The sequence below is a fragment of the Sorex fumeus genome, unplaced genomic scaffold (genome assembly GCF_029834395.1).
Source record: "Sorex fumeus unplaced genomic scaffold, SorFum_2.1 ptg000047l, whole genome shotgun sequence".
Lineage (NCBI taxonomy): Eukaryota > Metazoa > Chordata > Mammalia > Eulipotyphla > Soricidae > Sorex > Sorex fumeus.
In genome coordinates this window covers 35,091,441-35,117,600 of record NW_026606104.1, presented here as the reverse complement: position 1 = coordinate 35,117,600, position 26,160 = coordinate 35,091,441, and the positions used below count along the sequence as shown (strand labels likewise).

The 26,160-nt window shown below is 62.5% G+C and overlaps 1 protein-coding gene across 3 annotated transcripts in view; it reads right to left on the bottom strand.

Annotated features, from left to right (window-relative positions):
* Window positions 1-3,806: 3,806 nt before the first annotated feature.
* Window positions 3,807-26,160, bottom strand: part of ARHGEF10L (Rho guanine nucleotide exchange factor 10 like) — a 109,522-nt gene continuing 87,168 nt past the window's right edge. For 2 of the 3 annotated variants that reach the window (XM_056122573.1, XM_056122572.1), the window contains 7 exons: window positions 25,775-25,861; window positions 24,822-25,060; window positions 23,831-23,985; window positions 18,577-18,725; window positions 8,166-8,340; window positions 5,401-5,523; window positions 3,809-4,747 (listed from right to left, as the gene is read on the bottom strand). In XM_056122573.1, coding sequence (XP_055978548.1) covers window positions 4,209-4,747; window positions 5,401-5,523; window positions 8,166-8,340; window positions 18,577-18,725; window positions 23,831-23,985; window positions 24,822-25,060; window positions 25,775-25,861 — 1,467 coding nt within the window. In that variant the 3' untranslated portion in view covers window positions 3,809-4,208. Of the gene's footprint in view, window positions 4,748-5,400; window positions 5,524-8,165; window positions 8,341-18,576; window positions 18,726-23,830; window positions 23,986-24,821; window positions 25,061-25,774; window positions 25,862-26,160 lie in introns of all 3 variants that reach the window. The other variant, XM_056122574.1, reaches the window with a different exon arrangement.

The following is a 26,160-nucleotide window of genomic DNA, read 5'->3' as shown; positions in this document are numbered from 1 at the left end:
ACCTTCTTGTTTGTTTGTTTTGTTTTTATTTTGTTTTGTGGCCACACCCAGCAGAGTTGAGGGTTTGTTCTCAGCTTTCTGTTGATGAATCACTGCAGGTAGGCTTGTGGGGGGATCATATGGGGTGCTGGGGATTGAACCTGGGTCAACCACGTGCATGGCAAGTTTCCTGCCCTCCCTGTGGACACAACACTCTTGTTTGATTTTTTTTTACACACTGAGTTTGGGTCTCCTGAACCTCACATCAAGATGCAAATGAATGCAAATGATCGCCTGATTTATGCAAAATAGCATGCTAATACATGTCTCTAGATTTGCAAAAAAAAAAAAAACGCCTGGTCACCTAATTTAGCAGAAATTAACAGGAGAAGATTGTGTCTGTCCCTCAGAATTTTGTTGAGGCTAGAAAGAACTCTGGAGACCCGAAATGGAGCTGAAGGACCCTGGTCACCCCAGCCCTGGGCCCCCAGTCCCTAGAACCAAAAGGTCCTGAGCCTGGCCCACACAGTGCAGCTTCCTGTGTACTGGCACCCAATAACCCTGCCCATGAGCACCTTGGGTGTCCTTCCCCACCCCAGATGGGGCCTGGAGAAGAGAACCCCCCTCCCCTGCCCCTACAAGGGCAAAGGGTTCACTGATGGCCAGGTCTGATACTGTCATATAGTGAGGAGTTCACCCTGAGGCCACCCACACAGGCCCCCTGATACGAGCCCCAGGCAGAGGGCGGATCATCACCATGTTAAGAGCAGGAGAAACTGAGGCCAACGAGAGACTCCCCCATCCTAACACCCCACCCCAAGCAGCAGCTCTTCCCTCCATCTGGGCCTCCAGCAACCTTCTCCTCCCATACTGTTGCCCATGGGGGCTGGGGACCCTGCTCCAGGGAGACAGGGGTCATGCCTGCATATCCACTGTCAGGGCCCTGAACCCGCCGGAGCCTGGCACACAGCCACGCGGGACAGCTCACTTGCTGGAAGAACGAAGCCCACGCTTGGCCCACCGGCACACACCTGGTTTCTGCCAACCTACCTGGCCTCCCTGTGGGCCCCACAATGGGGTGTTACCCCAACAGCACCGAGTGCGTGGCACTTTGCTCCCGGTTCAGCATGGGCGAGCAGACCCCACGTGTGTTCACCTGAGGGCAGCAGAAGGGCCGGCCATCCAGCTGGTCCAGCCATGCCTCTGTGCAGGCTCAGGCTGTGGAGAGGGGCAGCCTGGAAGGGAGACCCCTGGCAGGGCTCCTGGGGAGGGAGGGGGAGAATCACCGTGTTAATGCGTGTTAATGGACCTCACCTGGCCCGAGCAGCGCTGGGCATTTGACGTGCATTAACTGGCTTCAGCCTCAAAACAGACCAGCGGTCAGCTGGTACTAGACAAGAGGACAGAGGTTGAGCATGGGTGGCTTGGGAGGGAGTAGTGGATGCCAGGGCCCTGTTCCCATGGGGGTCCTAGGAGGCAGCATGGAGGTGGCCTGGCTGGGCAAGGGGCCTGGTGTTAGGGCTGGGGATGGGGTGGGCCAGCGGGGCCGAACCACGAGCCTGGGCGAGGGACCGCCCCTCTCGAGTGCCAGTCTCCGCATCTGTCACGTGGGGATAAGCATCTGAGGGCTGTGTGTGTGTGTGTGTGTGTGTGTGTGTGTGTGTGTGTGTGTGTGTGTGTTGGTGGGGGGGGGAGGGGAACAGCACCTGTTCTCACTTGGCCAGCTTGGACTCCCCCCGGCGCCAGCAGCCAGCATCACACATAGAGGGGGAGCTAGAAAACCCCTCCCAAGTGCCCACCACCCCTCCCAGGGGTGCCAGGCAGGGGCAGCCTGCCTAGGGGAGGCCCCACACTGACCACCTTCTCTCCAGGAGCCATCTGTGGTTTCTGTTGATATGCAAAGATGACAAGAAATTGCTCAGGTAATTATATTAATTTTCCTCAATTTACACATTCCTGCTATCTTGCCGTTCCCCCAGGCAAGCGGGGCTGGGAAGAGAGCGACTGCTGGGACTCCATCTGCACTGGGGCTGGGGGGTGGCGGCAGCTCACGCCAGCGGCCGTCCAGTTCCCTCTCTCACACTGGGAGGTCAGGAGGTCATGGGAGGGGCATGAAAGAGAGACTTCGCCCACCTCACCGCATGACCTCCACCATCAGATCAGACACTCTTCCCCCCCTTCAAACCAGCATCTCTGCCGGGGCAGAATCTGTTATTTCCCCCGATCACACTGGCAAGCTGGGCTGGGGCTCCCCCTTCAAACTCAGGCTTCCCGGGGGGCAGACAGATGCCCCCCTATCCGACTAGCAGCTTCCCTGTCAAGGTAGGTGGGCAGGTTTGTGAGTCCACCCTCAGATGGGGAACTCCTGAGAACAGGCCCTCCCACCCCACCGGGCTGTCACCAGCCTTCCCTACAGATAGGGGCACCCCCAGACAGGGCTTGGGTGACGCACCTGGGCACCATGCCCTCGTTCCCCTGTCCTCACAAGGACCCAATCTCCTGGGGGAGGTGGACAGGATAGCAGGGCTTTGACACAGAATGGGGAAACTGAGGCCCAGAGTTCATGTGGAACAGAACAGGGTCACGGTGCTTGGGACCATGACTCCTCCACACACAGGGTCCCCTCCTCCTGGGAAAGCATAACCCCCCGCCCATTGGACAGGCTGCCCTCCCCAAGAGGCCCTCCCACCTCTCTCTGAGGCTCCCTACAGCTCCCTCTCCTATCCCCCACTGAGCCCCATCCGCCAAGGAGAACCAGCCTGTCCTGGGCCAGGAGGACAGGATCCCTGAGAGGGAACAGCAGGAGTGAATGAGTCCTCCTGGGGACCACCCACCCACCCCCCCATCCCCCTACCTCCACCCCCCACTCCCACCCACCACTTCCTCCCCCCACCTCCTGGGATAGAGATGGGCCAGAGGGGTGGGCGGCCAGCAAGCAGACAGACCAAGGGGTAGGGCAACACAGAAACATGATCAGGGCGATCTGAAGGTGAGGCTGGGCTGACCCCAGCGGCAGCTTCAGAAATCAGCCAGTGGAGGGGACGGAGCGATAGCACAGTGGGAAAGGCATTTGCCTTGCACACGGCCGACCCTGCCGGGTTCGATCCCCGGCATCCCATATAGTCCCCTGAGCACCGCCAGAAGTAATTCCTGAGTGCAGAACCAGGAGGAACCCCTGAGCATCACCAGGTGTGACCCAAAAAACAAAAAAGAAAAAAAAAAAGAAAAACACAGAAATCAGCCAGTGGACAGAGTCTGGAGAAGACCACCAGGCCGCACCCCCCACCCTGCCCATGGCCTGGGCCCTCTCTGCACCCACCATCTGAAATGCCCCCCACCTTCCTCAGCCTCCTCCAACCTGGCTGCTGTCCCCCACATACACCCCTCCCATGAACCTCCAGTTTTCAGCCAAGCTTGGTGGGGGGTGGGGGTGGGAGTGGGGCTGCTGTTTCCTCCAGCAAACATCAGCAAAGCAGCTCCCAAGGAAGGGCCCCCACGCCCCACCACGAGCAGAAGAGAACATTCTGGCACTCCACACTGCCTCTAGGGTGGGTCACTGACCCGGAGAGAGGGGGTGCTCCAGCCGTACAGAGACAGTGGCTTTGGGGCTGGGCACCAGAGAGCTTCCTGTTACTGTCATCTCAAGTTGATGCCCTTGGAGCCGAGTCAGCACGTGGCTGGGGGTCCCCATGGGCCGGCCGGCTCCCAGCCCCCCTCCCACCCCTGGTTCCTGCTGGAGCAGCGGCTGAGAAACCTGTCTGGTGACAGCCACTCCCAAAACCAAACAAAAGAAAACCTCCGTCCACGTAGGGACTTTACTCTTGCCTTTATTCCAGCATCTCCCAGAGCTCCGATATGTACAGACTTTATTTATACACATAGAATGTACACATATATATATATACGTATTTATAGATATTCACACACCGCACACCCCCTGCACCCGGCCCCGCGGTGGGGGGTGGGGGGCAGACAGCAGGCCCAGGGGCATGCCCAGTGTCTGTGAGGTTTCGAGTTTTTGGTTTTTGTTTCCTTTTTTTTTCTCCCCTGCTCCTTGGGCTCTCCGGCCTCATCCACACCAACGACAGGGTTCTTTTCTTGCCCTGCCAGGGGAGGTTCTTGGAGACTCCAGGTGCACGCGCTGGACTCTGAGCCCATCCCTCAAAGGCGAGGCACCCGGGGACGATCCCTGAACACCCAGGCGGCCAGCCCTGGGCCCCAGGTGGGGGCTATAGGGTCAAGGGCACCTGCCAGATGAGGAGGGCGCTGTCCGTCTCCCCGCAGGGCGCCGGCCTCCCGCCGCCGCCCGGGCCGCTGCCAAAGTTGCGGTAGCCCTGGCCGCCCGAGATGATGGCCACGGAGCAGATCTCCTTGCGGTGGGCGTCCCGGGCGCAGGGCCGACCGCGCACCCACACGTCGGGGTCGTCGGCCATCTCGTAGATGGAGCCGTCCTCCTCGCTGTGCTCCAGCGCGGGACCGTCGGCGGGCGGGGGGTCGCGCACGGACAGCAGCGGCCCGGGCAGGTGCGCGGTGGAGCGCAGGCGGTACTGTAGCAGGACGCCCTTCTTGCGGGCCAGCTCGCGGCCGGCTGGGCTGGCGGGCGCGGGCGCGGCCTCGGGGGCCTGCCCCTCCGGCCTGTCCTCCTCCGCCCGGGGCCCCTCGGCCTCGTCCTGGTCGCTCCGCAGGATGTCGGGGGCTAAGACGCTGGTGGCCACGGCCAGGAAGGCCACGGGCCCACAGTGGCCGTTGAGCGAGACCATGCCTTTCCCTGCAGGGGTGGGGCGGAGTGGGGGGAGGAGGACAGGCATTAAGGGAGGCGCCTGCCTGAGGGGGGGGGGCTCTCCCAGGCTCAGAGCTCTGTCCCGGTGCCCGGGACGGGTTTCTTTGGGAACCTGGTCAGTGCGATCACATTGTGACCCCAGACCCCTCACCCCGGCCCTCCTCCTGACTCCTGCGCCCTTGTCCTGGGGAGGCCTGGTGTCCGGTCGGGTGGAGCTTCCTCTGATCCCTGTAAGAGCCATTGCTACACAGACCCCACCCCCAGGGGCCCTCAGGGGGGCTCAGGGGAGGAGCCAGGATTGGAAGCTTCAAAGGGTGAGGAAGTGGGCAGGGCACACAGGGGCCCATGATACCCTTCATGGGCAGCCGTGGGGGCTGGAGGGGCCCCATCAGGCATCTCAGCCTGTCCGCAGACCACCTGGATGGAAGGTATCGCGGGGTCCATTGGCCAGGGTAGGGAATGGCGGCTAAGGAAGGACAGGACACCAAGGGGTGGGGTGACTGAGTGCAGGGGACAGGTGCTGAGGCTGAGCCGCTGCGGCTGTCAGAGGAACGTGGACAACGCCCCCCACCACCCAGCCACCCTCACCTCGGGCCTCTGCAGCTGGCCCCGCCCTGCCCGCCCAGCTCCTTACACCTCACCTGTGATCTTGGGGATGCCCTCCAGCCGCGGCACGGGCAGCAGCACGATGACCCCCTGGTCAGTGCCCACCCAGAGCAGCCCCTGGCAGATGAGCAGGCTGGTGACACACAGGTGCTTCTGGCCTGTGGGGAGAGAGGCCAGTGTGAGAGGGTCCCGGGGCCCCGCCAGGCTCCCAGACAGCTCGCCCGGCACCTCCACGAAGACCCACAGGAGGCTGAGATGGGGAGGAGGATGTCCAGGTCCCCTATTGTGGGGTCCGGGGCTCCCCACCCACAGGGCACGGTCACCTAGCACCAGGGCAGGCCAGGGGTGGCCCACACCAGGGCCACAGCCACCCTGCAGGGATGGAGGTAGGGAAGGCCCTGGTTTGGGGGGTGGGGGGCAGAATGGAGGCGGGGGCCATGGGGTGCCAGGGGAGGGGTCAGGGTGAGGCAGGAAGAGGGGATTGGGCAGTCCAAGCAGCTCTGGTCCCGAGACAAGGGTGCCCACGAGGAGGCAGAGCACCGGGTCCAGTCCCAAGGGTGGAGCAGACCCCATGGGGGATTGAGGGGCAGCCTCTACTCTCAGCCCCTCTTGGCCCTGCTCAGTGGCTGTCCTGTGATGGACTCTCTGGCTGGCCGGAAGGACCACGGTGGAACCAGCCGTCCCAGAGAGAACAGTGCTACCTGCTGTCGTGACCCCATCCTCCAGCCCCTTCTTTTTCTGTGTGTGTTGGTGGTTCCCAGGCCCTAAGGTGAGCCTGTCCCTGCGCTTAGCAATCCTGCCCCCGAGAGCCAGACCAGAGTGGACGCCCACGGATGCCAGGGGAGAGGGGGAGAGAGAGAGAGAGCGTAAGTGAGAGTGAATGAGCGCGTGCCTGAGGCGTGAGGGAGAGAGGGAGAGTCACGAGTTGAAGGGCGCCTGGTGTCCCTGTCGCTTCTGAGCTACGGGAATCTGGACGAGCCACTTCCTCTCATCATGAATATACATCGCCCCAGCTGACGATTGTTAGAAATCCATGTTTACATATGAATACACACAGTGTATGTAAATGTATATATAATGTCTTTGCACAGTGGAGCGCTGCCTTAGTCCACAGGACGTAATCAATGAACGGAGGCGATTAGGAGAATGTTTGTGATTATTAAAAGGCCCTAGATTCTAATGCCGTAAGATCAGCCCCGTCAGCACCATAAACCCACAGAAATAATAAAGCTGGGCCAGGCAAGGGCAGCAAATGTCACCACACAGCCCGCTGCCTTTTCCGGAGCGGGGGGGGGGGGGGGGGTCCTGGGTTCTGGAGACCAGCAGGAACCTACAGCCTGAAGCCCCACACCCGCTCGGCCCCTCCCCAGACCCCCGACCCCGACCCCCAGAAAGGAGAGCAGTGGAGAAGCGGGAAGAAGGGAGGGAACTGAGATACGACTTCATCTGCAGGCCTAGATCTGGGCACACCACCCCCCCCCCCCATCCCGCAACCTCGAGGAAAAGAGCAAGGCACACGGGGGGTGGGGGGGGGGGTGTTGGGAGGGGTGGGAAACGTCTAATGGCGGATAAATATTTTATCACGGAGACTTAATGCAGCAGCGCTCAACTCACCCAGGCCATCTATCTGGAGATATACAACTTTAAAAAGCTCAGGCTCTCGGAAAACATTTTATTAATGACCTGTCTAGTTAAGAGGAGGAGGGAGCTTAGGCTCCAAAACGCATTAATACCAGCCGGGGACGGAGTCGAAGAATGGGGTCAGGAAAAGGAAGCGTGATAAATTTTTAACACGCCCTTTAAAACAATCCACACTTAGAAGAGGGGGCAAATTTATTACTAATTAAGCAATTATTTCATGGGGAGGGGGGGAGCATGGAGGAAGAAGAAAAAAGGACTTAAAAGGCCCTTTTAAAAATATCTCTAATAAAGAATCGAAAACCCTGCTGGGTGGTTCTTCCACCGGGGCACAGAGCAGGGAGGATCTGGGACGATGGCCCCCCCCAACCTGTCTCCCCCGCCCCCTGGCCCCAAGGCCGATGCCCTGATTCCTCCTTGTGGTGTGGCTGATTGGGAAGGGCCAGGCCTGTGGGGAGGAGGTCAGGGTAGTAGCCCAGGGGGCGGCTGGGTACAGCAAGTGTGTCCTGGGCCTGGGCCCAAGGCCGAGGGGGCAGAGGCTAGCTCCAGTATATCCCTGTGGGGCAGGAAGACACTGATGTTGGGTGGGGGGAGGCGGCCCCGCAGGAGCAGGGGGCACCGGGGTGCAGCTGTAGCGAGGGCAGGGAGGACTGTGAAGAGGCTGATGAAAAGGAGGAGGGTTGGGGCTGGAGCGATAGCACAGCAGGTAGGGTGTTTGCCTTGCACGTGGCCGACCCGGGTTCAATTCCCAACATCCCATATGGTCCCCCAAGCACCTCCAGGAGTGATTCCTGAGTGCGGAGCCAGGAGTAACCACTGAGCATCGCCAGGTGTGACCCGAAAAGCAATAAATAAATAAATAAAAGGAGGAGGGTGGACACCAGCATCAGGGCAGAGCTGCTGGCCCTGCGCATCTCGTGGAGACCCGCACGGAGCGACCCACGAGCCCCACAGTCAGAGCACAGACAAGGAGCTCGACCTCAGCCCACACCCCTGCCTGCCTGGACCCGGGATGACAGGGACGGAGGATGGTGACAGCCAGCAGGGCAGGGCCGGGCCAGGTCTGAGCTTGCGCCTGGACTCAAGTTTCCCTTCCTGGAGCCCTCTCCCCCCCCCACACACACACACATCCCGCGGCAGCTGGGCCCCAGCACCCCCTTACCTGGCAGGAGGAAGGTGGTCCTGGTGGCGATGCTGATCTCCTGCAGGTGCTCGAGCGTCTCGGTGTGGAAGAGGCGGATGGAGGGGCCGGCCGAGAAGGCCATCCAGACGCCGCTGCCTGCCTTCACCATGTGCGTCACGCTCACCGCCTCGTCCTGGTGCGCCTCGAAGCTTTGCTGCGGCACAGAGAGGGGAGGGCAGGTCGTCGGTGGGGGCCGCGCAGCGACCCTGCTGGGGGGTTGATAGTGGGCCATGGGTGCCCACTACCCCGTGCAAAGCCTTCTAACCTGGCCCACCTCAGGACCCTGCAGGGGGAAGGGGGTTATAGGGGGTGCACAGGACCTCTGGGTGGACAGAAGCCATCAGAGGTCGCCAGGGCAGGCGAAGGACAATGCAGCCGGATGGAAGACAACACAGATGGCCCAAAAGGGGATCACAGAGAGGAAGGGCAGACACAGCAGGGACTGGGGAAGTGGCAGGCAGGTAAAACCCGCCGGGGGAGAAGCATTTTTTCCCCAGAGACAGTTGGGGACAGGTAGCGGGAAGGGCAGGCATTTGAGGACAAGGCGTCCATTCCATGCTAGTGGGTTCTGGGTTTTGGCAGGTGTCTGTCTAATTTTTATTTATTTATTTATTTATTCGGAAAGAGGAGACCAGACAGAGGTCAGGGTTTTGCACCCACCGCAGTTGGGATGGGCTGTGGGGAAGGGTGTCCTTGTCCCTGTACTCACGTGAACAGCCCCCACTCTGCACCCCTCCTGCCCAGTAACTCTGTCAGCCTCAGAATGCACCTGCACCCCCAACCCCCACCCCAGTGAGCTGGAGGGGCTTGGCCCACAGCCAGCATGCGCACAGGGCCGGGCCCTGCAGTGCAGGGGGGTCGGTCAGTACTTCCAACTCTTTGGCCTTGCAGCACCCCCAATCCACCGCCTGCCATCTGAGCAGCACAGGCGTCCAATTCTCATCTGAGGACAGCACGTCTTCCTGGGACCCCCTGGGATTGGGGGGTGAGGACAGCCTACCCCCAGAGGATCTCTCTGAAGGCCTGGGCGCTGGAGAACACGGGTCCATTGCCGAGGGGGCTCAGCCAGGAGCTCCCCTCCCAGTCACAATCACGGGGGAGAAACCGAGGCCGCTGGGACTCCACACAGAACCGCCAACCAGTAATTGGGGCGGCGAGAGGGACCGGGGGGTCCCAGCATACTACCTCTGCAGACCCCAAACGCCAACATCCATAGCTCCACACAGACCCAGGCAGGGGGTGTGAACAAACCCCTGCACCCCCATAATCCCCCCCACTTCCTGGCAGGGGCGGTGGCACCTACCCAGGCCTGGGACAGGGTCAGAAGTCACTGTCACTGCAGCAGGGGCCGGGGGCCCTGGGCAGCCACACCTCAGCCTGCCTTCAGACACCCAGCCCGCCCCCCCCCCACCCCACTGCTGTGAGAATCTAATTAGAAGAGAAGTCGGGCGGAAATCCAGGCTTATTTCCCCAGCGGCATAACAAGGGGGCCTCTGCCCAGCCCTGTGCGAATCTGCCCAGCCCCAAGTGAAGCGGGTGAGGTCTGGGTGGGATCCAAGAGAAGGACAGCACAGGGTCCTGCCCCTACCCGAGAACATGGTCAGGGTGATGGGCGGGGGATGGGGGGTGCTGGCCAGAGCCCCTGGGCACCCTGGACAGGGCCGGTGGTATATCGCAGTCTCTGGGTCCCAAGGTAGGGCTCAGGCAAAAGAGGGGCAGTGGGGGCCGGGGGACGGCCTGCAAAGGACGAGCAGCCGGTGACTAAAGGACGGACATCCGTGTGCTCACTGAGGACTTTTCTCCTCGCAGAAGGAAAAGGAAGGCTGCAGGTCACGCCTGGGCTCGCGGGCACTGCTCTCCTGCTCGCCCTGAGCACTCTAGCCACTCTGCCCTGTGCTGAGTCTGTCCCCAGGGACTGGAAATTCACAGGAGGCTCCGGGTGACCCCTTGAGTCTCCACCGGGGCCTTGGCTGCTCCTCCTCCACCCGTCAGTGGTATGGCCTGACGTGGTGGGGGTGCCATTGGGTACCCAGCGGGGCATCCCAGGGACTGGGGTGAGGCAGGGCATGTGCGTCTCACCGTCCATACAGCACAGGTCTCCTCTATCTCCGCCCAGGGCCACGCTGCTGGCCCCCATCACACACCAACACGCCTCCAGGGGACGCCCCTGTGGCCTGGCCGGGCTCCCACCCATTCCCAGGACGAAGCTCTGAGGATGCTGAGCCGGAAGGCCTTGGGGAAGGGGGTTGGGCACGCGCTGCTGCTGCCCCCCCCCACTCCCGCTACCAAGGCGGCTGGCCAAGGGTCAGTTCCCTGCACACCTACTGTGCGCTGGGCCTTCCGGGGGAGGGGGCACGAAAACACTGAGAAGCCCATGACTGTGGGGTCACTCTGGCTGGAGGCAGGATGGGGACAGAGCCCCAGAGGTCACACTCCCTGCCAAGTTGCCAGAGAGGCTGTGGACACACATCCCCTCCTCTGGTCCCCACTGCCAGCTCACAGCTTCGAAACTGGCTGAGATGGGGGGAGGGACGGTGAGAAGGGGGCTTAAAAGGCAGCAGCCACCACCAAGCCTTGAAAGTCAGGGCACGGGGGTGGGGGGGGAGCCCAGACTCTGGCTGCTGGGAACCCCCACCTCCAGACTGCCCCAGGGTCAAAGATGCTGAGAGTCCAGGCCCGGCAGGCCTTCGAGGGCTGATGGATAAAGGGGGTTGGCGGGGAACAGGGAGGGACAGACAGTGCTCTGAGTTGTGAGGCAGGGCAAGAGGCTGGGGTGGGGGGTGGGGTCACCCGCTGGTGTCCCTCCCCCTCTTCCCAGCAAGCCAGCTTTGGTCCCAGGGTTTCCGGTTTCCATCTACTGTCCAGCCAAGTGGGGTCCTGAGGTCATTCTTGTCCAACAGGTGATTCTGCGGTGGGGGCGGGGGGGGGGGAGAGGGGGCTATGATCATCTTGGGGACTTAGCAGGGAGGAGGATGCTCGTCCCCTCTGGCTTTGAGAGGGGTGAGCGGCCCAGACTCGTCTGTAACAGCGCACATGGAAACAGACGGGGTGGAACGTGGTGTCTTTGGTGATTCTGCTCTAGAAAAAACGCTCCAAAGGTTTTGCCAACACATTGGCGGGGGGGGAGGGGGGGGGGCGAGAGAGGGAGGGGTTTAAAGCTACCCCCCAGGCCCTCTCAGAATGAACCACTCCTCCCACCGAGCCCGCCTGTCGCTGATCACCACAGACACGGCAGACGGACTTGCCCCCCAGCCCGGGCACACGGGCACACGGGCACATGGCAGTGTCCTGCGGAGGGCAGCCTGAAGCACCCAGCAGCAACTGGCCTCTAAGAAACCAAGTGAACTCCCGGCGAGCACACCCGGCCGCGCAGGGAGGCTGGGTGGAGAGCGCATCTAGAGCGTGGGCTGTTGATATTCTCTCATTAGTCCCTTTTAATTTCCTCTTGCTTTCTCCCATTATAAGAGCCAGCGTAGCGTTGTCAGTTCCCGTGCCAGCGGCGTCAGCGTCCCCGCTGCCCAAATCCCTGCCCTGCGGCAGCCATGAGCAGGCCCCAGCCAGCGACCGGGTGGCCTCCAGCAGAGACAGCCCCTGGGCATGCTGGGCGGCGCTCACTGCGGCTCGGGGGTCTCCCCGCGTCCCGGCCACCCTCGAGGAGAATTGGACCACTCTGCATCTCCCGTCAGAGGGGAAACCGAGGCTCAGAGGGGTGAGGCCAGTGTAGGAAGAGGCTAATCCCAGAGCCTGCTGCAGACACATCACGGTGCCCATTTCCTACTCTGGAAGAAGGGCGAGGCCAGTCCCACCTCTCCCTGCCTCAGTTTCCCCGACTCCTAAAGGGTGTTAATCAGATCACTAGCACGGAGGCTTGTGCTAGATCCATCACAAGGTGCCGACAACAGACTCTGGCATGAGTGAGCACAGGGAGTGCTGTATCCGAGGCTGGGGGCGGCCCCCGCCCGCCACCACCTCCCCCACGCCAGGCGGGGTATCCAAGAGAGTAGGGGCTGGGCCCAGGAAACACCGAGGAGGAGCTGCCTGGATGGTTCTGAAGCAGGAGCAGGGGTGGCGGACCCCTTTCTGGAAAGGTCTTCCAGCAGCCATGCATCGGAGAGCGCAAGGGGGGGCAGGGCTGGCCCTGGGTGGCTGCCCAGCTCCCAAGGCGGCGGCTCCCAGTGTGCCCTGACTGACAGGTTGGCAGAGTGAAAAAGATCCAGGCATTCACCCACCTTCCCAGACCCCCCTGCTCGCCAGGAGCCCCCCCTGCTGGGAGAGCTAGTGGGAGCGGAATCCCACATTCCCTGGGCGGCAGCAGCAGCCCAGGGGTGCAGAGGCTGGACTCAAGCTGGGCACATTGCCAGGAGGGCAGGAAGTGAGCCCTGCCCACGGGCCTAACCGCCCCCCCCCCAAGGGTGTTGGGCTTGTGTTACAGGGCAGAAGGTGGAGGCCGCCAGCCCAGCCAGTGGCCACAGTGACCACCACCCTGGCCGGTCAATCGCAATTTGAAAAATCCTCAATGCTCCTTCAATGGCCCAGTTCCACTCGAGAGAAGCCTGTGCTCTCTCTCTCAAGCATGTACCTCTCTTTCTCTCTCCTCACATCTGTCTAAATAAGTTTCAGTAAAAACTACCTTGCTTCACCAGTAATAATAATAATAATAATAATAATAATGGAATGACAACAATGACATGCGTACTAAAAAAAAAAAAATCGAGCCACACCGGCTGAACCGAGGTACCTGGGGGGGAATGTGCACCCTGGCCCGCGGGTGCACGCGGGGAGCCCCGCTGGGCGGCTCCCTACACCCTGAGGCCAAGCACGGGACCACGGGGACGGCTCACCGGCCCGCCCTCGCGCCAATTTGCATACTATTACCCAAGAAGCCCCGCGCCTGGATTTCGCTTTTGCAAATTCCCACCCGTTTCGTGTCATAAATAAGATAGGAGACAGAAAACTAATACAGCCCCGCGATGCATTATTCATGCCGCGTCACGCTGCTATGATAGATTTACAACAGCTAATACATGCAAACGAAGTTTGGGCACTAAACGTTCGAGTTAAGGGTGGCGACGGGCAGGCGGGTATCCGGGGGCCCAGAAGTGCCTTTCCTGCCACGCTCCAAGAGAGGTTGCTCTGGAGGGGGGCGAGGGGCCAGACGTCGGGCCCCGGGATGCGCCTGCAAGCTCCCTCTCGCACTCCGCTGGCCATCCCGCCTTTGCCACCCGGCTGCCCACTACAGATAGAGTTTGGGGTGCCTCCCCCAAGTGGCCAACAGGGGGCGCTTTGCTGGGCCCACGGTCAACAGGAAGAGGACACCATCCCGCAGCTCATCCCCCCACAGGACCCCCCAGACTGCTCCAAGCCACTCTAAGCACAGAGGGCGCAGTGGAAGCCGGGGAACTAGCCCACCACGCTTCTGGTCACAGTGCTGCCCGCTGGCCAGCTGTGACACACAGCACGAGGCAGGGTGGGGCAGGGGGCAGGGGGAAGCTGGAGTCTTACCGGCAGAGTCACCCTCAATTAACTGGCACCGCAGCCCCTCGGGGTGAGAGGCAGGCCTGGTGCCCAAGCCCAGACTCAGCTTACCCTGTGTTCTGGCACTTCCGAGTGGGGGGCCAAGGGCCTTAACACCCCCTTGGCTGAGCTGCAGCACAGGTCGGCTGTTGGGGAAGTGGGGCGGGGGGGGCAGGTCACAGGCAGGTGACCCAGGTGGGGGCACGGCCCGGATCCCACTCCCCACAGTGGCCACCCAGGGGCCAGACCCAACGCAGCAGGTCTTGAGCGTCTCTCAGTCCCTCCCGTGACATTTCCCCAGGGACCCCGGTGCCTGGGGGATCCACATCCTCACCTTCCCAGAAAAGAAAAAAAAAATTTTAAAAGATTGTAGGAGCCCAGTACCCTCCCGCCCTCACTACCCGGCTGCCCACTACAGATAGAGTTTGGGGTGCCTCCCCCAAGTGGCCAACAGGGGGGCGCTTTGCTGGGCCCACGGTCAACAGGAAGGGGACACCATCCCGCAGCTCATCCCCATGGTGGCCGCGACTCCAAGGACACAAGGCGGCCAGGGGGTGCAATCAGCAGGAGCTGAACCCAGGTTCTTCTGACTCGGGGAGGAGGGCGCTTGGCGGACCCTGAGACAGCAGAGAGGCCAGGGGGCTGGGGCCACCGTGGAGGGTGAAGGCCTGTCCTGGGGTCCACGCCCGTGTATAAACTGGACCTGCCATGTGAGGTCCCGTGGCAGGAAGCACCTATAGACTGCTGGCTCCCACTGCCCTGCCCTGCACCCACCGGCTCCCCTCTGCCCTGTCCCTAGGACCCACTGCCCCTCCCGGCCAGTGTCCCGCCCTCCCGGCTGTCCCAGTCCCCCCAGCCCCCGCCCCATGACCGCAGCCGGACGGCCCCGGCTGGGCAGAGCACAGCCGCCCACCGGTCCCCGGGAAGTTTCTCTAAATTAAGATGCAACCATCATCCCGCAGCCGCGTCCCCCTCGAGCGCTCTGGTTAAAATGAACTGCAGACGACTGGATTAGACTTTGAAGGTGGCGATCTAGATAATGAACACGGAGGATGCGGTGCTGACACGGGCCCTGGCGAGCCGCATTATTATTTAACAGGCCTCGCTCGCCTCCTGCCTCCGCTGGGATCAAGGCGCTCAGGAAGCAGCTGGCAGGCAAGCAGCAAGACCCAGACGGAAGCAGACCCCGGCCCGGGGCACGGCGGGAGACAGGCTGGACCCCCGCACGGCGGCCAGCAGGGGCCCAGGGGGTCTAAGGGAGGCAGCCCCGGGGTGGCCCACTCAGGCCCTGCCCCCCGGCCCCCACCCACACCTGCACCTCTGGGGCATCCCCCCTCCTCGCTCCCTGCACCCCAAACTCAGCCACCCCGACCTCCGACCACCTCCCGCCCCACGCCCCTCTGCAGGCCCGAGGCCCCGTGTGCCTGGTTTCCCTCGGCCCAAGTTTGGGTGGCCCCACAGTCCTTCCACTCAGGACCCCAAGCTCCTACCTCTGATACCACAATCTGCGCCTGGCCACAGCCAGACCCAGGGGAACAGAGGTGACAGGAAGCAGGCCTCAGCCTGGAGCATGGGGGCAGCCAGCAGAGGTGGCCCCCAACAGTGCTCAGGGGAGGAGAGACCTGTGCTGGGCCCCCTGCCACAGGGCAGGTGGCTCGAGGGGACTCTGGGCCGCGGTCACAGTGCCAAGGGGGTGTGAAAGGCCTGCGCCCTGGGCCCCTGTCTAACAGCCTCTTCCCACCTGGGGGCAGGGAGGGTGGGCGCAGAACCAGAGGAGCACCCCAGGTTAGGGGACAGGACAACCCGCAGGGAGGCAAGGGGTCCCTGGGGAGACAGCCCCTACAAGGAGGGGGCCTGCAGCTCCCAGCCTCACTGGGGTGGTCTCGGGGATGGCCCTCAGCCTTGGCAGCACTGGGGCGGGACTAATGGCGGTCACCTCATCCTGCCACCGCGTCCCGAAGCGGGTTAATTCTGCCAAGTGCTCGAGCCCAGCGCTAAGCACTCGCGGGACCAGCGTGGTGTTTCCCGTGACTTACACTCACCGGATGCTATTACGTGCCGGCTGTGGGAAAATTCAGGAAAAATTCCTGAGTGTGAAAAAATCCCAACCTGACAGCCCCCTCCCCCCAGCCCCCCCCCCCCACCATGAGGACACAGACAGCCCTGAGGAGCTCTGCACCCCGCCCCCCACCCCCACCCCAGGGCAAGTAAGGGCTTCTCCGGAGTGAGCCTGGGGCACTGCAGGGCAGAGCTGCCCCTCCCTCCAGGCCACACACCCCACACACCGCAGAGCCCCAGCAGACGCCCCTGAGCAGCACACAGGGACCAGCCGGCAGCCCAGCCCCCTGCCTCCTGCTGCTCCTTCAGCCGGCCAGCCCAGGCGGTCATTAGCCACTGCAGCCGGCCGCTTCCAGACCCTGCGCGCAGGCGGCCGGCTTCTCTGCAGCCAAGCAGCTTTATTAAATGTGCAGGGCACCACCCGCCCACACCGCACACGCAGGCTCTCCATCCCTGGCCGCGGACCAGGATACGCTTTGCCTGGTCCCCTCAGGGAGACCAGCGCCCATCCCCCCACCCCCGCCCCCCACACAGAGCCGGAGAAAGGCCTTGCGGACAGAGCCACTGCTTGGGCAAGAACAAAACCCGGAGCACCGTGGCCTCCAGGTGCCTGCTGGCTATTGGGGTCGGGACCTCGGGCCAGGGCTGAGTGCTGGGGCTGGCAGGACTGCACTGCGGCCATGAGGGACAGTGCCCAGCAGGCAGCTCCCAATCCTTCCTCTCTCCAAGTGCTCAGGAAGGACTCCCTGTTGACTGGCACGGCTGAGCACGGCAGGAAGCAGCCTCCCCCTGTCCCCATGTCCCCATGTCCCCATGTCCATGCCCTCGGCCGCGATTAATACCCCAACGTGCCATGGCCCCAACTCGCGGATGAGTGACCCAGGCCCGGGAAGGCCAACAGACTTTTCCAAGGGGTCACAGTGAGGTGGGGTCCCCGGGGCTGGGTTCCTGAGGCAGAAATATTCACCTCTAAGGGAGCAGGCCGCGTCGGGACCCTAGGGACCATGGCCGGGACAGGGGTAGGCCCCCACTTTTGACAGATTTCCAATCCCCTCCAGGAAGGCCTGTGGCGGGCCCGTGCCCACTCTCTCTCCCACAGGCCAGCGGCTCCTGGGTCTGAGGGCTCCTCTGGAGCACGGCTTGGAAGATTCTTCCTCCAAAGGAACCAGGCCCTTCCCTGGCCATGGCCATATGCACCCACCCACCCAACCTCTGTCTAGTGAGGTCTCACCCTCCCACATGGAGAACACAGGCCGTGCCTCCCTCATCAGACACCCTCCAGCACAGAGAACACAGACCGTGCCCCCCACCCCCCAATTGGACATCCTCCCGCATGGAGAACACAGTCCATGCCTCCCCCATCAGACACCCTCCCGCGTGGAGAACACAGGCCGTGCCTCCCCCATCAGACACCCTCCCGCATGGAGAACACAGGCCATGCCTCCGCCATCAGACACCCTCCCGCATGGAGAATACAGGTCGTGCCTCCCCCATCAGACACCCTCCCACATGGAGAACACAGGACATGCCTCCCCCATCAGACACCCTCCCGCGTGGAGAACACAGGCCGTGCCTCCCCCATCAGACACCCTCCCGCATGGAGAACACAGGCCATGCCTCCCCCATCAGACACCCTCCCGCATGGAGAATACAGGTCGTGCCTCCCCCATCAGACACCCTCCCGCATGGAGAACACAGGACATGCCTCCCCCATCAGACACCCTCCCGCGTGGAGAACACAGGCCGTGCCTCCCCCATCAGACACCCTCCCGCATGGAGAATACAGGTCGTGCCTCCCCCATCAGACACCCTCCCGCATGGAGAACACAGGACATGCCTCCCCCATCAGACACCCTCCCGCATGGAGAACACAGGCCATGCCTCCCCCATCAGACACCCTCCCGCATGGAGAATACAGGTCGTGTCTCCCCCATCAGACACCCTCCCGCATGAAGAACACAGGACATGCCTCCCCCATCAGACACCCTCCCACATGGAGAACACAGGCCATGCCTCCCCCATCAGACACCCTCCCACATGGAGAACACAGGCCCAGGCCATGTCTCTCGCACCCCACTGTTCTCGGGAGCCCATGGGGGCAGGTGGGCCCGGGGCTGTGTTTGGAACATGGGGGGGGGGGGAGGATTGTCACCTTCTGTGCCACTACACGACTGATGTTGGTGGCCCCAGGTCCTGACGACCTTCCTCCCAGGAGGTGATGAGGAGAGGCCCTTGGCAGGGTGCAGGTCGCAGGGAATACCCCACTGGATCCCAGGCTGGGAAGGGCAACGTGGGGCCCTAGCAGGCCTCCCCCCTGCATCCACTGTCCAAATCAATCAGGGACACAAAGGCCCCAACCCCACCTGGGTCCTGGCAAGCCAGCGGGAGGCAACCAGGGTGTGGGAGGCAAGGCAGGACGGGAGCCAGGTCCCTACAGGGCAGGTGCAGGGCCAGCCCTCAGCAGCCTCCCTCTCCCACCTCAGGCAGCGAGCATGGTGGGACCGTCCACACCAGTGTCCCACAGGCAGGCTAGGCACAGGCCCTAGAGCGAGGACAGTACCCACGCCCTGCCACAGGACACTGGGAGACAGAGACCTGCCATGGTCGGGTGAGCCTAGAGCCCGCCACAGGGGGCGAGACACAGGACCAGAGGGAGAGAGACACAGGGACAGTGGGGTAGAGACACGGGAACCAGCGGGAGAGACACAGGAACCAGCAGGATAGAGACATGGGAACGTGGGACAGTGGAGCAGAGACATTGGCCAGCGGGACAGAGACATGGGCCAGCGGGACATCATGGGGCCCAACAGGGCAGTACCTGGGTCTTCAGGCTGGTGGCGTCCAGCACAGTGACGCGGGGTCCACAGCTGGCCCACACGGCGTCCTCCAGGCTCAGCAGGGTGCGGATGGGCCCCGGGCCCACCGTCAGGCACATGGGGGGACTCTCCAGATCCCAGGGGACGCCGCCTGAGGGGAGAGCAAGGGTGCGCGGACGCTCAGAGGGGGGCCCCACTCGCACGCCCACCCATGCTGGGCGAGGCCCTGGCCCTCAGAAGCACAGAACAGCGTCAGACTCAGCCTGCCAGGAGAGTGGAGGGCTGGGCAAGTCCTGTGCTAATCGGGCAGTGACAGCACCGGGTACCGAGCACCAGTGATGGGGTGCAGGGGAGGGGTCTTGAGAGAAGTGAAGAATAAGAAACCCACCCTGCTGGGGGGGTGGGGGGAAACCCAAGGAGGCTTCCTGGAAAAGGTGGTATCCTGCTGGGCCCTGCCACAGGCTGACCCTCTCCCGACTCTTCCTGCTGGCCACTGGGGACTCAAGTGAGTGTACTGCTCCCTCCTCAAGATGTCAGTTTCCCCTCTGCAAGGGGCGGTGCAGTGTCCAGGCGCCAGTCTCTGAGGAGTGAGCTGAGGCCACAGTCGACTGGGTTGCCACCTCCCACCTTCCCACCCTCTCCCCCACTCACCCTCTCGCCCACTCGCCCTCTCACCCGCCCACCAGCACCCAGATGCCCTTCCGGCTCCAGGGGCTAGGGAAGGAGCAGGAGCCCGGGGCAGAGGACTGAGGGGGCAGTTTGTCTGCCCCAGACCCTAGGGCCTCACTGGGCTCAGGACAGGCCCCAGGTGCCTGGCCCTGACGCCTCCTCCCTGCCCTCCGTGAAGGCCGGGAAGTGTCCCTGGCATGTGAGCACTGTCCCTCAGGCTGGTTTCCCTCCAATGTCATGCCTGATGCCGCCCAGGACCCCAGGGGAGCCCTGGTGAGGAACGCTCAGGGGGATGGACAGGTCTGGCGGGGAAGTTGCCAAGCCTAGGAGCAGACTAAGGGACTGCTGGAGGGGCATGAAGGGAAATCAGCCAGAACCAGCCTTGGGGGACACAGTGGGTCCCACAGTCTGCAAATGCCAGAGCCGCCAGGCTCACGTGCAGCCACCACCTGGGGGGCATTCAGGACCTCCAGACCCTGCCCGTAAGGCAGATCTCCCCCAACCCTGCATCCTACCTGACACTGGCTGAGGGGCTGAGTGGCCAGCTCAGGGGGCCAGCTCACAGGCTCTGCCCGCTGGCACTACTGGGAGTGGCCCCAAGTACTGAGCCAGGAGCAGTACCTAAGCTGCTGGTATAGCAGTAGCACCCCAGGTGGCCCCAGGTAAAATAATGATGATGACGATTTAAAAAAAAATCTGATAGACTCCTAACTCCATCAAAAGTTGAGGACTTAGGGCTGAAGTGATAGCACAGTGGGTATGTCATTTACTTTGCATGCAGCTGACCCGGGTTCGATTCCCAGCATCCCATATGGTCCCCCAAGCACCGTCAGGAGTAATTTATGAATACAGAGCCAGGAATAACCCCTGAGCATCATCGGGTGTGACCCCCCAAAAAAGTTGAGGACTTGTGAACCCCCATCAGCCCCCAGCTAACACATGGCCAGCTCACAGCCAGCTCTTCCCAGCCCGCAGACATGTGCTTGGGAAGCGGACTGGGTTGGACTTAAAGGTCTGCATTGGCCTGGACCAACGGCTGTCCCTCTCTACCCGAGTTTCTGCTCCTGTGAAGAAGGTGCCTGGGTGCCCCTCCACCTTGCCAGATGCTGCAGGGACCCAGAGGGAGTCTGGGGGTCTGGTGTGACCCTGCCCCCCTCGTGAGGCTCTGCTCGTGGCCCGGGAGCCCCGTCCTGGCCATAGCGTGTCTGCATAAGCCCCTGCTCCCCGCGATCTCAGCTGCCGGCTTGGGTCACACTGCGAGAAGGAGCCCGGCTCATCAGAGGCCACAGTTCCACGTCACCCGCCTGCGGGCACTGGCTGGGAACTGCTCAAGGGCTCCCCAGGCCGTTGAACTCAGTGACCCTGGGCCTCGTCTCCCCAACCCCAACACCAGTCCCCGTGTCACTCTGGTGCCAAGAATGTCCAGAAATCTCTGGAACCAGGGTCGTGACCCAGGAAGGCAGAATGTCCACAAGGCAATGGGGCCACCACAAGGGACGTTGATCCCAACCAGGAGGCCAGAGCCTCGAAACTGTATGGCTTCCAGCGCCCACCCAGCCCCCCGCAGTGGTCAGATGTGAAGATGTGAATAGTGCTTGTGACACGGAGCTGGACGTGGCCACTTGGGGTAAGGCAGCAGCAGTGACCAGTCTGGGGAAGGAGGCAGCCAGGGGTGCTGGGAACACACCCCTCAAAATGGAGCACGGCAAAGGCCAGCAGTGCCCCTGCACATTCCTGGGCTAGGGGCCAGGTCTAAATACCCAGAGGGCCACAATGCACTGGCCCCGGCTCACCTATGGGCCGCTCTGCTTGTTTAACAACAGCAGCAGTGCCAGGTGCCCAAGGACCCTGGGCAGGAGCCCAGCACACGTGCCCACACCAGAGTGTTTGCTGGGGCTGTCTTCTCCTGCCCCCCAAGCATAATTCTCCCGGTGGGAGAAGGGTCATGCCCGGCAGTGCTCGGGAGCCTCTCTGCGTCATACCAGGGGACCGGGTCCTTGAGCACCACCTTCGTGACCTGGGTGGCCACCCTGGCACCCAGGTCCCCAGCAGCACCACCTCCTCGGGTCCTGGCCCTGAGTCCCCAGCTGGCTTGGCCGAGAGTCCCGGAAAAGGGTCCACGGACCTCCTGAGCACTGCCTGGGAGGCCTCTGCAGAAACTCATGGTGGGCAGGGGTGGGAAAGTGCAGGTCCCACAGCCACAGGACACGCCAATGGACCGAGACCAGCTCCCAGTGCCGGGGGCGCCCGCCACATCTCATTCCAGTGCCACCCTCGCAGGCGTGGGGCCCGGAGCCCACCACGTCTCCTGTCCCGCCTCGGGAAGCACCCAAGCAGCCGGACGCCCTCACGGCAACATAGGATCTACCTCATCTCCTGCACCCCACACTCTGGCCTCACTGGGCACCCCCAGTGACTGGCCAGGTCCCCTCCTGCCTCCACGCCTTTGTGTATGCTGGTCCCCCTACTGAGAACACCATTCCCTGTGCTCTGGTCATAGCATTTGAGCCCTGAGCCTCAGCTGACCTGCCTGGTGTCCTGCCCCTCAGCCTCTCTCTCCTGCCCTGCTCCCCGTGACCATGCTGCTGCTAAGGTCAGCTCCACCTTTTTTGTTTTGTTTTGTTTTGTTTTTTTTGGGTCACACCCAGCAATGCACAGGGGTCACTCCTGGCTCTGCGCTCAGGAATTACTCCTGGCAGTGCTTGGGGGACCATATGGGATGCTGGGAATCGAACCCGGGTCGGCTGCGTGCAAGGCAAACACCCTACCCGCTGTGCTATTGCTCCAACCCCAGTCAGCTCCACCTTAGCCCATCACCCTTCCTCAGCACCAGCCGGGGTGCCCAGCCTCTCATGAGTCACGCAGCCCCTTCTGTCCCCCTCTGTGCACAATGCCCTTGGCCAGGCAGGGGGGCAGATGTCTATGGGGCAGAGAGGGAAGGAAAACGTGGCACCTCCCACCTGCCAGCACCCTGCAGGCGCACCCAGAACCAGGACCCGGGGAGCGGATCATTGTGGGCCTCTGGGGAGCCCCTTCCTGTCCCTCCCCCCCCAAAAAATAGGGTATGGAGTCTGATGGTCTTCAGGGGCCATCCTGGTTCTGGCAAACCCCATGCTGAAAGCCTGGTTAGATCCCCCAAGTTCCCTAGAAAGGTTGAAAGGTTCATATTTTGAGGTCCTAACTCCCCCCCCCAGAATGCCTCTCAATGGGCCGTTCTTTAGAAATAAGGGTGCTGCCAGCATCATTCGTGAGAATGTGGTCCCACTCAGCCTGTGCCCAAGATGACCTGGACTCTCAGATGAAGGGCATCTGTGGGTGGGGGACATGGCTCAGTGGCCATGCACTTGTACCTGTGAGATCCTGAGCTGGATGCCCGGGGTCCACAACAAAAGCAAGGAAACACGGACACAGACCCTGGCACAGAGAAACCAGCAGGTGCCCGAGGACAGTGGCAGAGGGAGGACAGCCTGGGGCGGCCCCTTCCCCGGAGGTCCCAGAAGCAGAGCCGGACACCAGTGGCCTCGGCCTGAGAGGGTGCTGCTGGCGCGTCTCTGCAGTGGCACTCCGCAAATGCCAGGCCCTCCCTTGCCCCCACCCAGCAGGGACCCAGCAGGACAGGGTCCAAGGAGCGGGCCGTCAGGCAGGGCTCACAGCAGTACTGGGCTGTCCCGCTCATAACCTTCTCTCTGTGTACGCAGACGAGAGCCCCAACACCACACACACACACACACACACACACACACACACACACACACAGAGTCTGATGATAAGAGGGATGTCCCCCTCCCTCTTCCCCCTTTAATTAAAAACTATAAATGCCTTATCAAAAGCTAATTAAAAATACCAACACAGTGCCAAGTGGCAAAAAAAAAAAGTAAAAAAAAAAAAGCTCTGTACAAGTACCCGTTTATAAGCCGGCAGCCGGCAGTGGTGACGCAGCGTCACAGGAGCTGGGGAGCAGGAAGTTGGGGTGGGGGAGGCCCACGAGACGGCCACGGAGTCTGTGGCCCCGCAGTCCTCCGTCCCAAGATCCCTGGGGTCCAGCCCACCCCATCCCCGTCAGCAAACCGGGAGCTCCACGAACCATTCAACATGGGACTGTGGCTTCCGGCGTGGCTGTGGACGCCGCGTCCCCTCCGTGAGTCTCAGCCCCGGTCAGGGGGCTGCACACAACCTTGCTGCCCACTGAGCACTTTTGCCCTGGCGGCTGCAGGCCTGGCAGGAGCTGTGCCAATGTCTACACCTTCTGTGGCTCATGAACCGGCAGAGACGGCGGCTCACAGCTCTGCCAAGGTGCTGGCCGGGGAGGGGTCACACCCACATTGCTGCCCTGAGCCCCTCTGCAACCTCCAGCCCCTGTTCCCCGCAGAGCCCCTGCGACCCCCCAACCAGCACACACCACCCCAGGGTCACGCCTGAGTGCCCCCCTGGCCTGCCTCTTGAAGACCCCTCTGGAATAGAAGCTGGTTCAAGTCCAATGCCCCTGTCTGACGCTCACCAACCTTGCCCGGCCCTCCCCACCTCTCCCCTCCCCTCCCCCACTCTCCCCCACCATTCCCCCCCTCTCCCGCCCCCTCCCAGGCTCACCGCCGGTCCGAGGGTAGGCTGCCAGGGTCCCGTCCTGCAGGCCGGCGAGCAGGTGGAAGGGGCTGTGTCGCAGGCAGAGCACGGGCTGCAGGCCGGGGCTCTTGCCGCTGGCCAGGCACTGGGTGCCCGTGTCCACGCTGCTGTAGACCAGGATGCTGGGGGCGGGGGGAAAGAGAGGCCTGCATGACCCTCAGCCCTACCCCCAACTGTCCCAGGTAGCCCCTGGAAGCTGGGGATGCCGGGGGGACCGGGGGAGAAGCAGATACACCCATGGTGTTCAGGGTGACGCGGGCCCAAGTTCAGGCGAGACGTGACCACAGGAGGACGTCCCTCACAATGGGCCCAGGTAGCCGTCCTCGGGGCCAGAGAGAGGGGTGGGGCTCTCACACTGGCTCTCTGGGGGAGCCTCAAACACGGGCACTAGGAAAGACCACACCTCTTTCCCACAGGGCTCAATCACCGTCCCGTCTCTCTGAAGTATCTTCACGAGACTAAGCTTCCTCCCAGGCCAAATGATGGGGGACGGGAAGTGGGGAGAACAAAGGGGATCGGGGGACCAGGCACGAGGCGAGCGGGGGGCCTGCCTTATGGAGATGAACTTCTCTAGGGGTGCTGGGCACGGCGGGTGCAGAGCCAAGCTTGCTGCCTGGGGGACCCTCTGCCAGCAGCTCTCATGACTGGGAGGAGCCAGGCCCCAAGCCCGCCCCCCTGCAGGGCCATCTGGACCCTCAGTGGTGGCTGGAGGGGGGACAAAGGCATTGGGGGCCCGGAAGGTTTCACTGCCCTGGCTCAGGGGAGTCTAAATAGCCCGCCCCCACTTTGCAGATGAGAGGTCCCGAGGTCCTCGGGTGGGGGTTCAGCTTAGTCTAGCAGACACAGGACTATACCCCACTCCCAGCCCCACTGTCTCCAGGGAGCGCAGGCCAGCCCCAGGGGTGCCCACACTGGCTCCCTGGTCTCCCCACACCCGGCCCTCTCCCCAGGACCCCACCTGCCATCCTGGAGGCCCAAGCAAATGGCCGGGTGCACTGCAGCTCCGGGCTCGGAGGCAGCGGCTGCCCGACTGTCCTGGTGGTCCCCGTGTGCGTCCTCGCCCTCCTCTGGCTCAGGAATGTACTCCATGCACAGCACGGGGGCGGCCAGCGGGAAGGACTTGACTGTGCGCGGCGAGGGCCGGTTCAGGGAGAAGATCTCCACCTGGCCCCCCGCACCCTCCTGCCCGCCCCCGACCTGGAGGGAGAAACAGAGAAGCCGTCAGGGATCCCAGCCTCTGCCCCCATTTCTCCTCGGCAGGGGGCTGGGTGTCCAGAGTGTGCCCCCCGCCCTCCGGGCCCACACCCCCTGCTGTCCCCACAGGACACTCACTCCTGGCTACCTTGGCAATTGGTTAAATTCAGGGCCCAGTTAAGGAAATCAGCTGGACTACTGGCCCAATCAACTACCTCCTTGCCCTTTCACAGCGAGGAGGCGGGGGGGGGGGGGGTATTTCAACAACAAAGAATGTTCCTACTCATCCCCTTTTAGACCTCCTCAGTCTTGCTCACTGCCTTAACTCTGTCTAGCACATGGGAGGCACTTAGGGAGGGAGGGAGGGCAGATGGATGAATGGAAGGAAGGATGCATGGGTAGATGGATGGGAGGATAGATGGGTGGATGGACGGGTGGGTGGGTGAATGGGTGGGTGGATTGGTGGGTGGATGGATGGACGCATGGGTGGATGGGTGGATGGGTGGGTGGATGGATGAATGAATGGACAAATAAGCGGGTAGCTGGGTGGATGGATAGATGGATGGGTGGGTGGGTGGGTGGATGGGTGGCTGGATGGATGGACAGATGGGTGGGTGGGTAGATGGGCAGACAGAGAGGACGGTGGAAGGGGAAAGGAAGTCAACCCCAGCTCCCAGGTGCCCTCTCCCTGCCATCCTGGGCAAGGGGATGACTCACCCAGAGGTAGCCCTGTGGAAGAGAGGTGCTGACCGCCGAGAAGCCCAGCAATGGGTAGCTGACAGGACTGTGGACCAGGGCCCCCAGCTGCAGAGACAGAGACGCACAGGCGTGGGTCAGTGGCTGGGGCCTGAAGTGCCCGGATCTGCTAGCAGGACCCAGGTGGGAGCCGCCAGAGGGGGCAGCGATGCCACAAGGCCCAGCGAGGGGTCCCACAATCTTGCCAGGGCTGTCCCCCACAGGGCGGCCGAGTGGTGGGGGAGGTACATCTGGCTGGCAGAAAGGGCCGACACACTCAAACCCCTGCTTCCTCCTTCTAGAACCTTCCACGAAAAGGAGGCTGAGTGGCCCTCCAGGCGATTGTTTCTCGGCCAAGGGCCAAATGG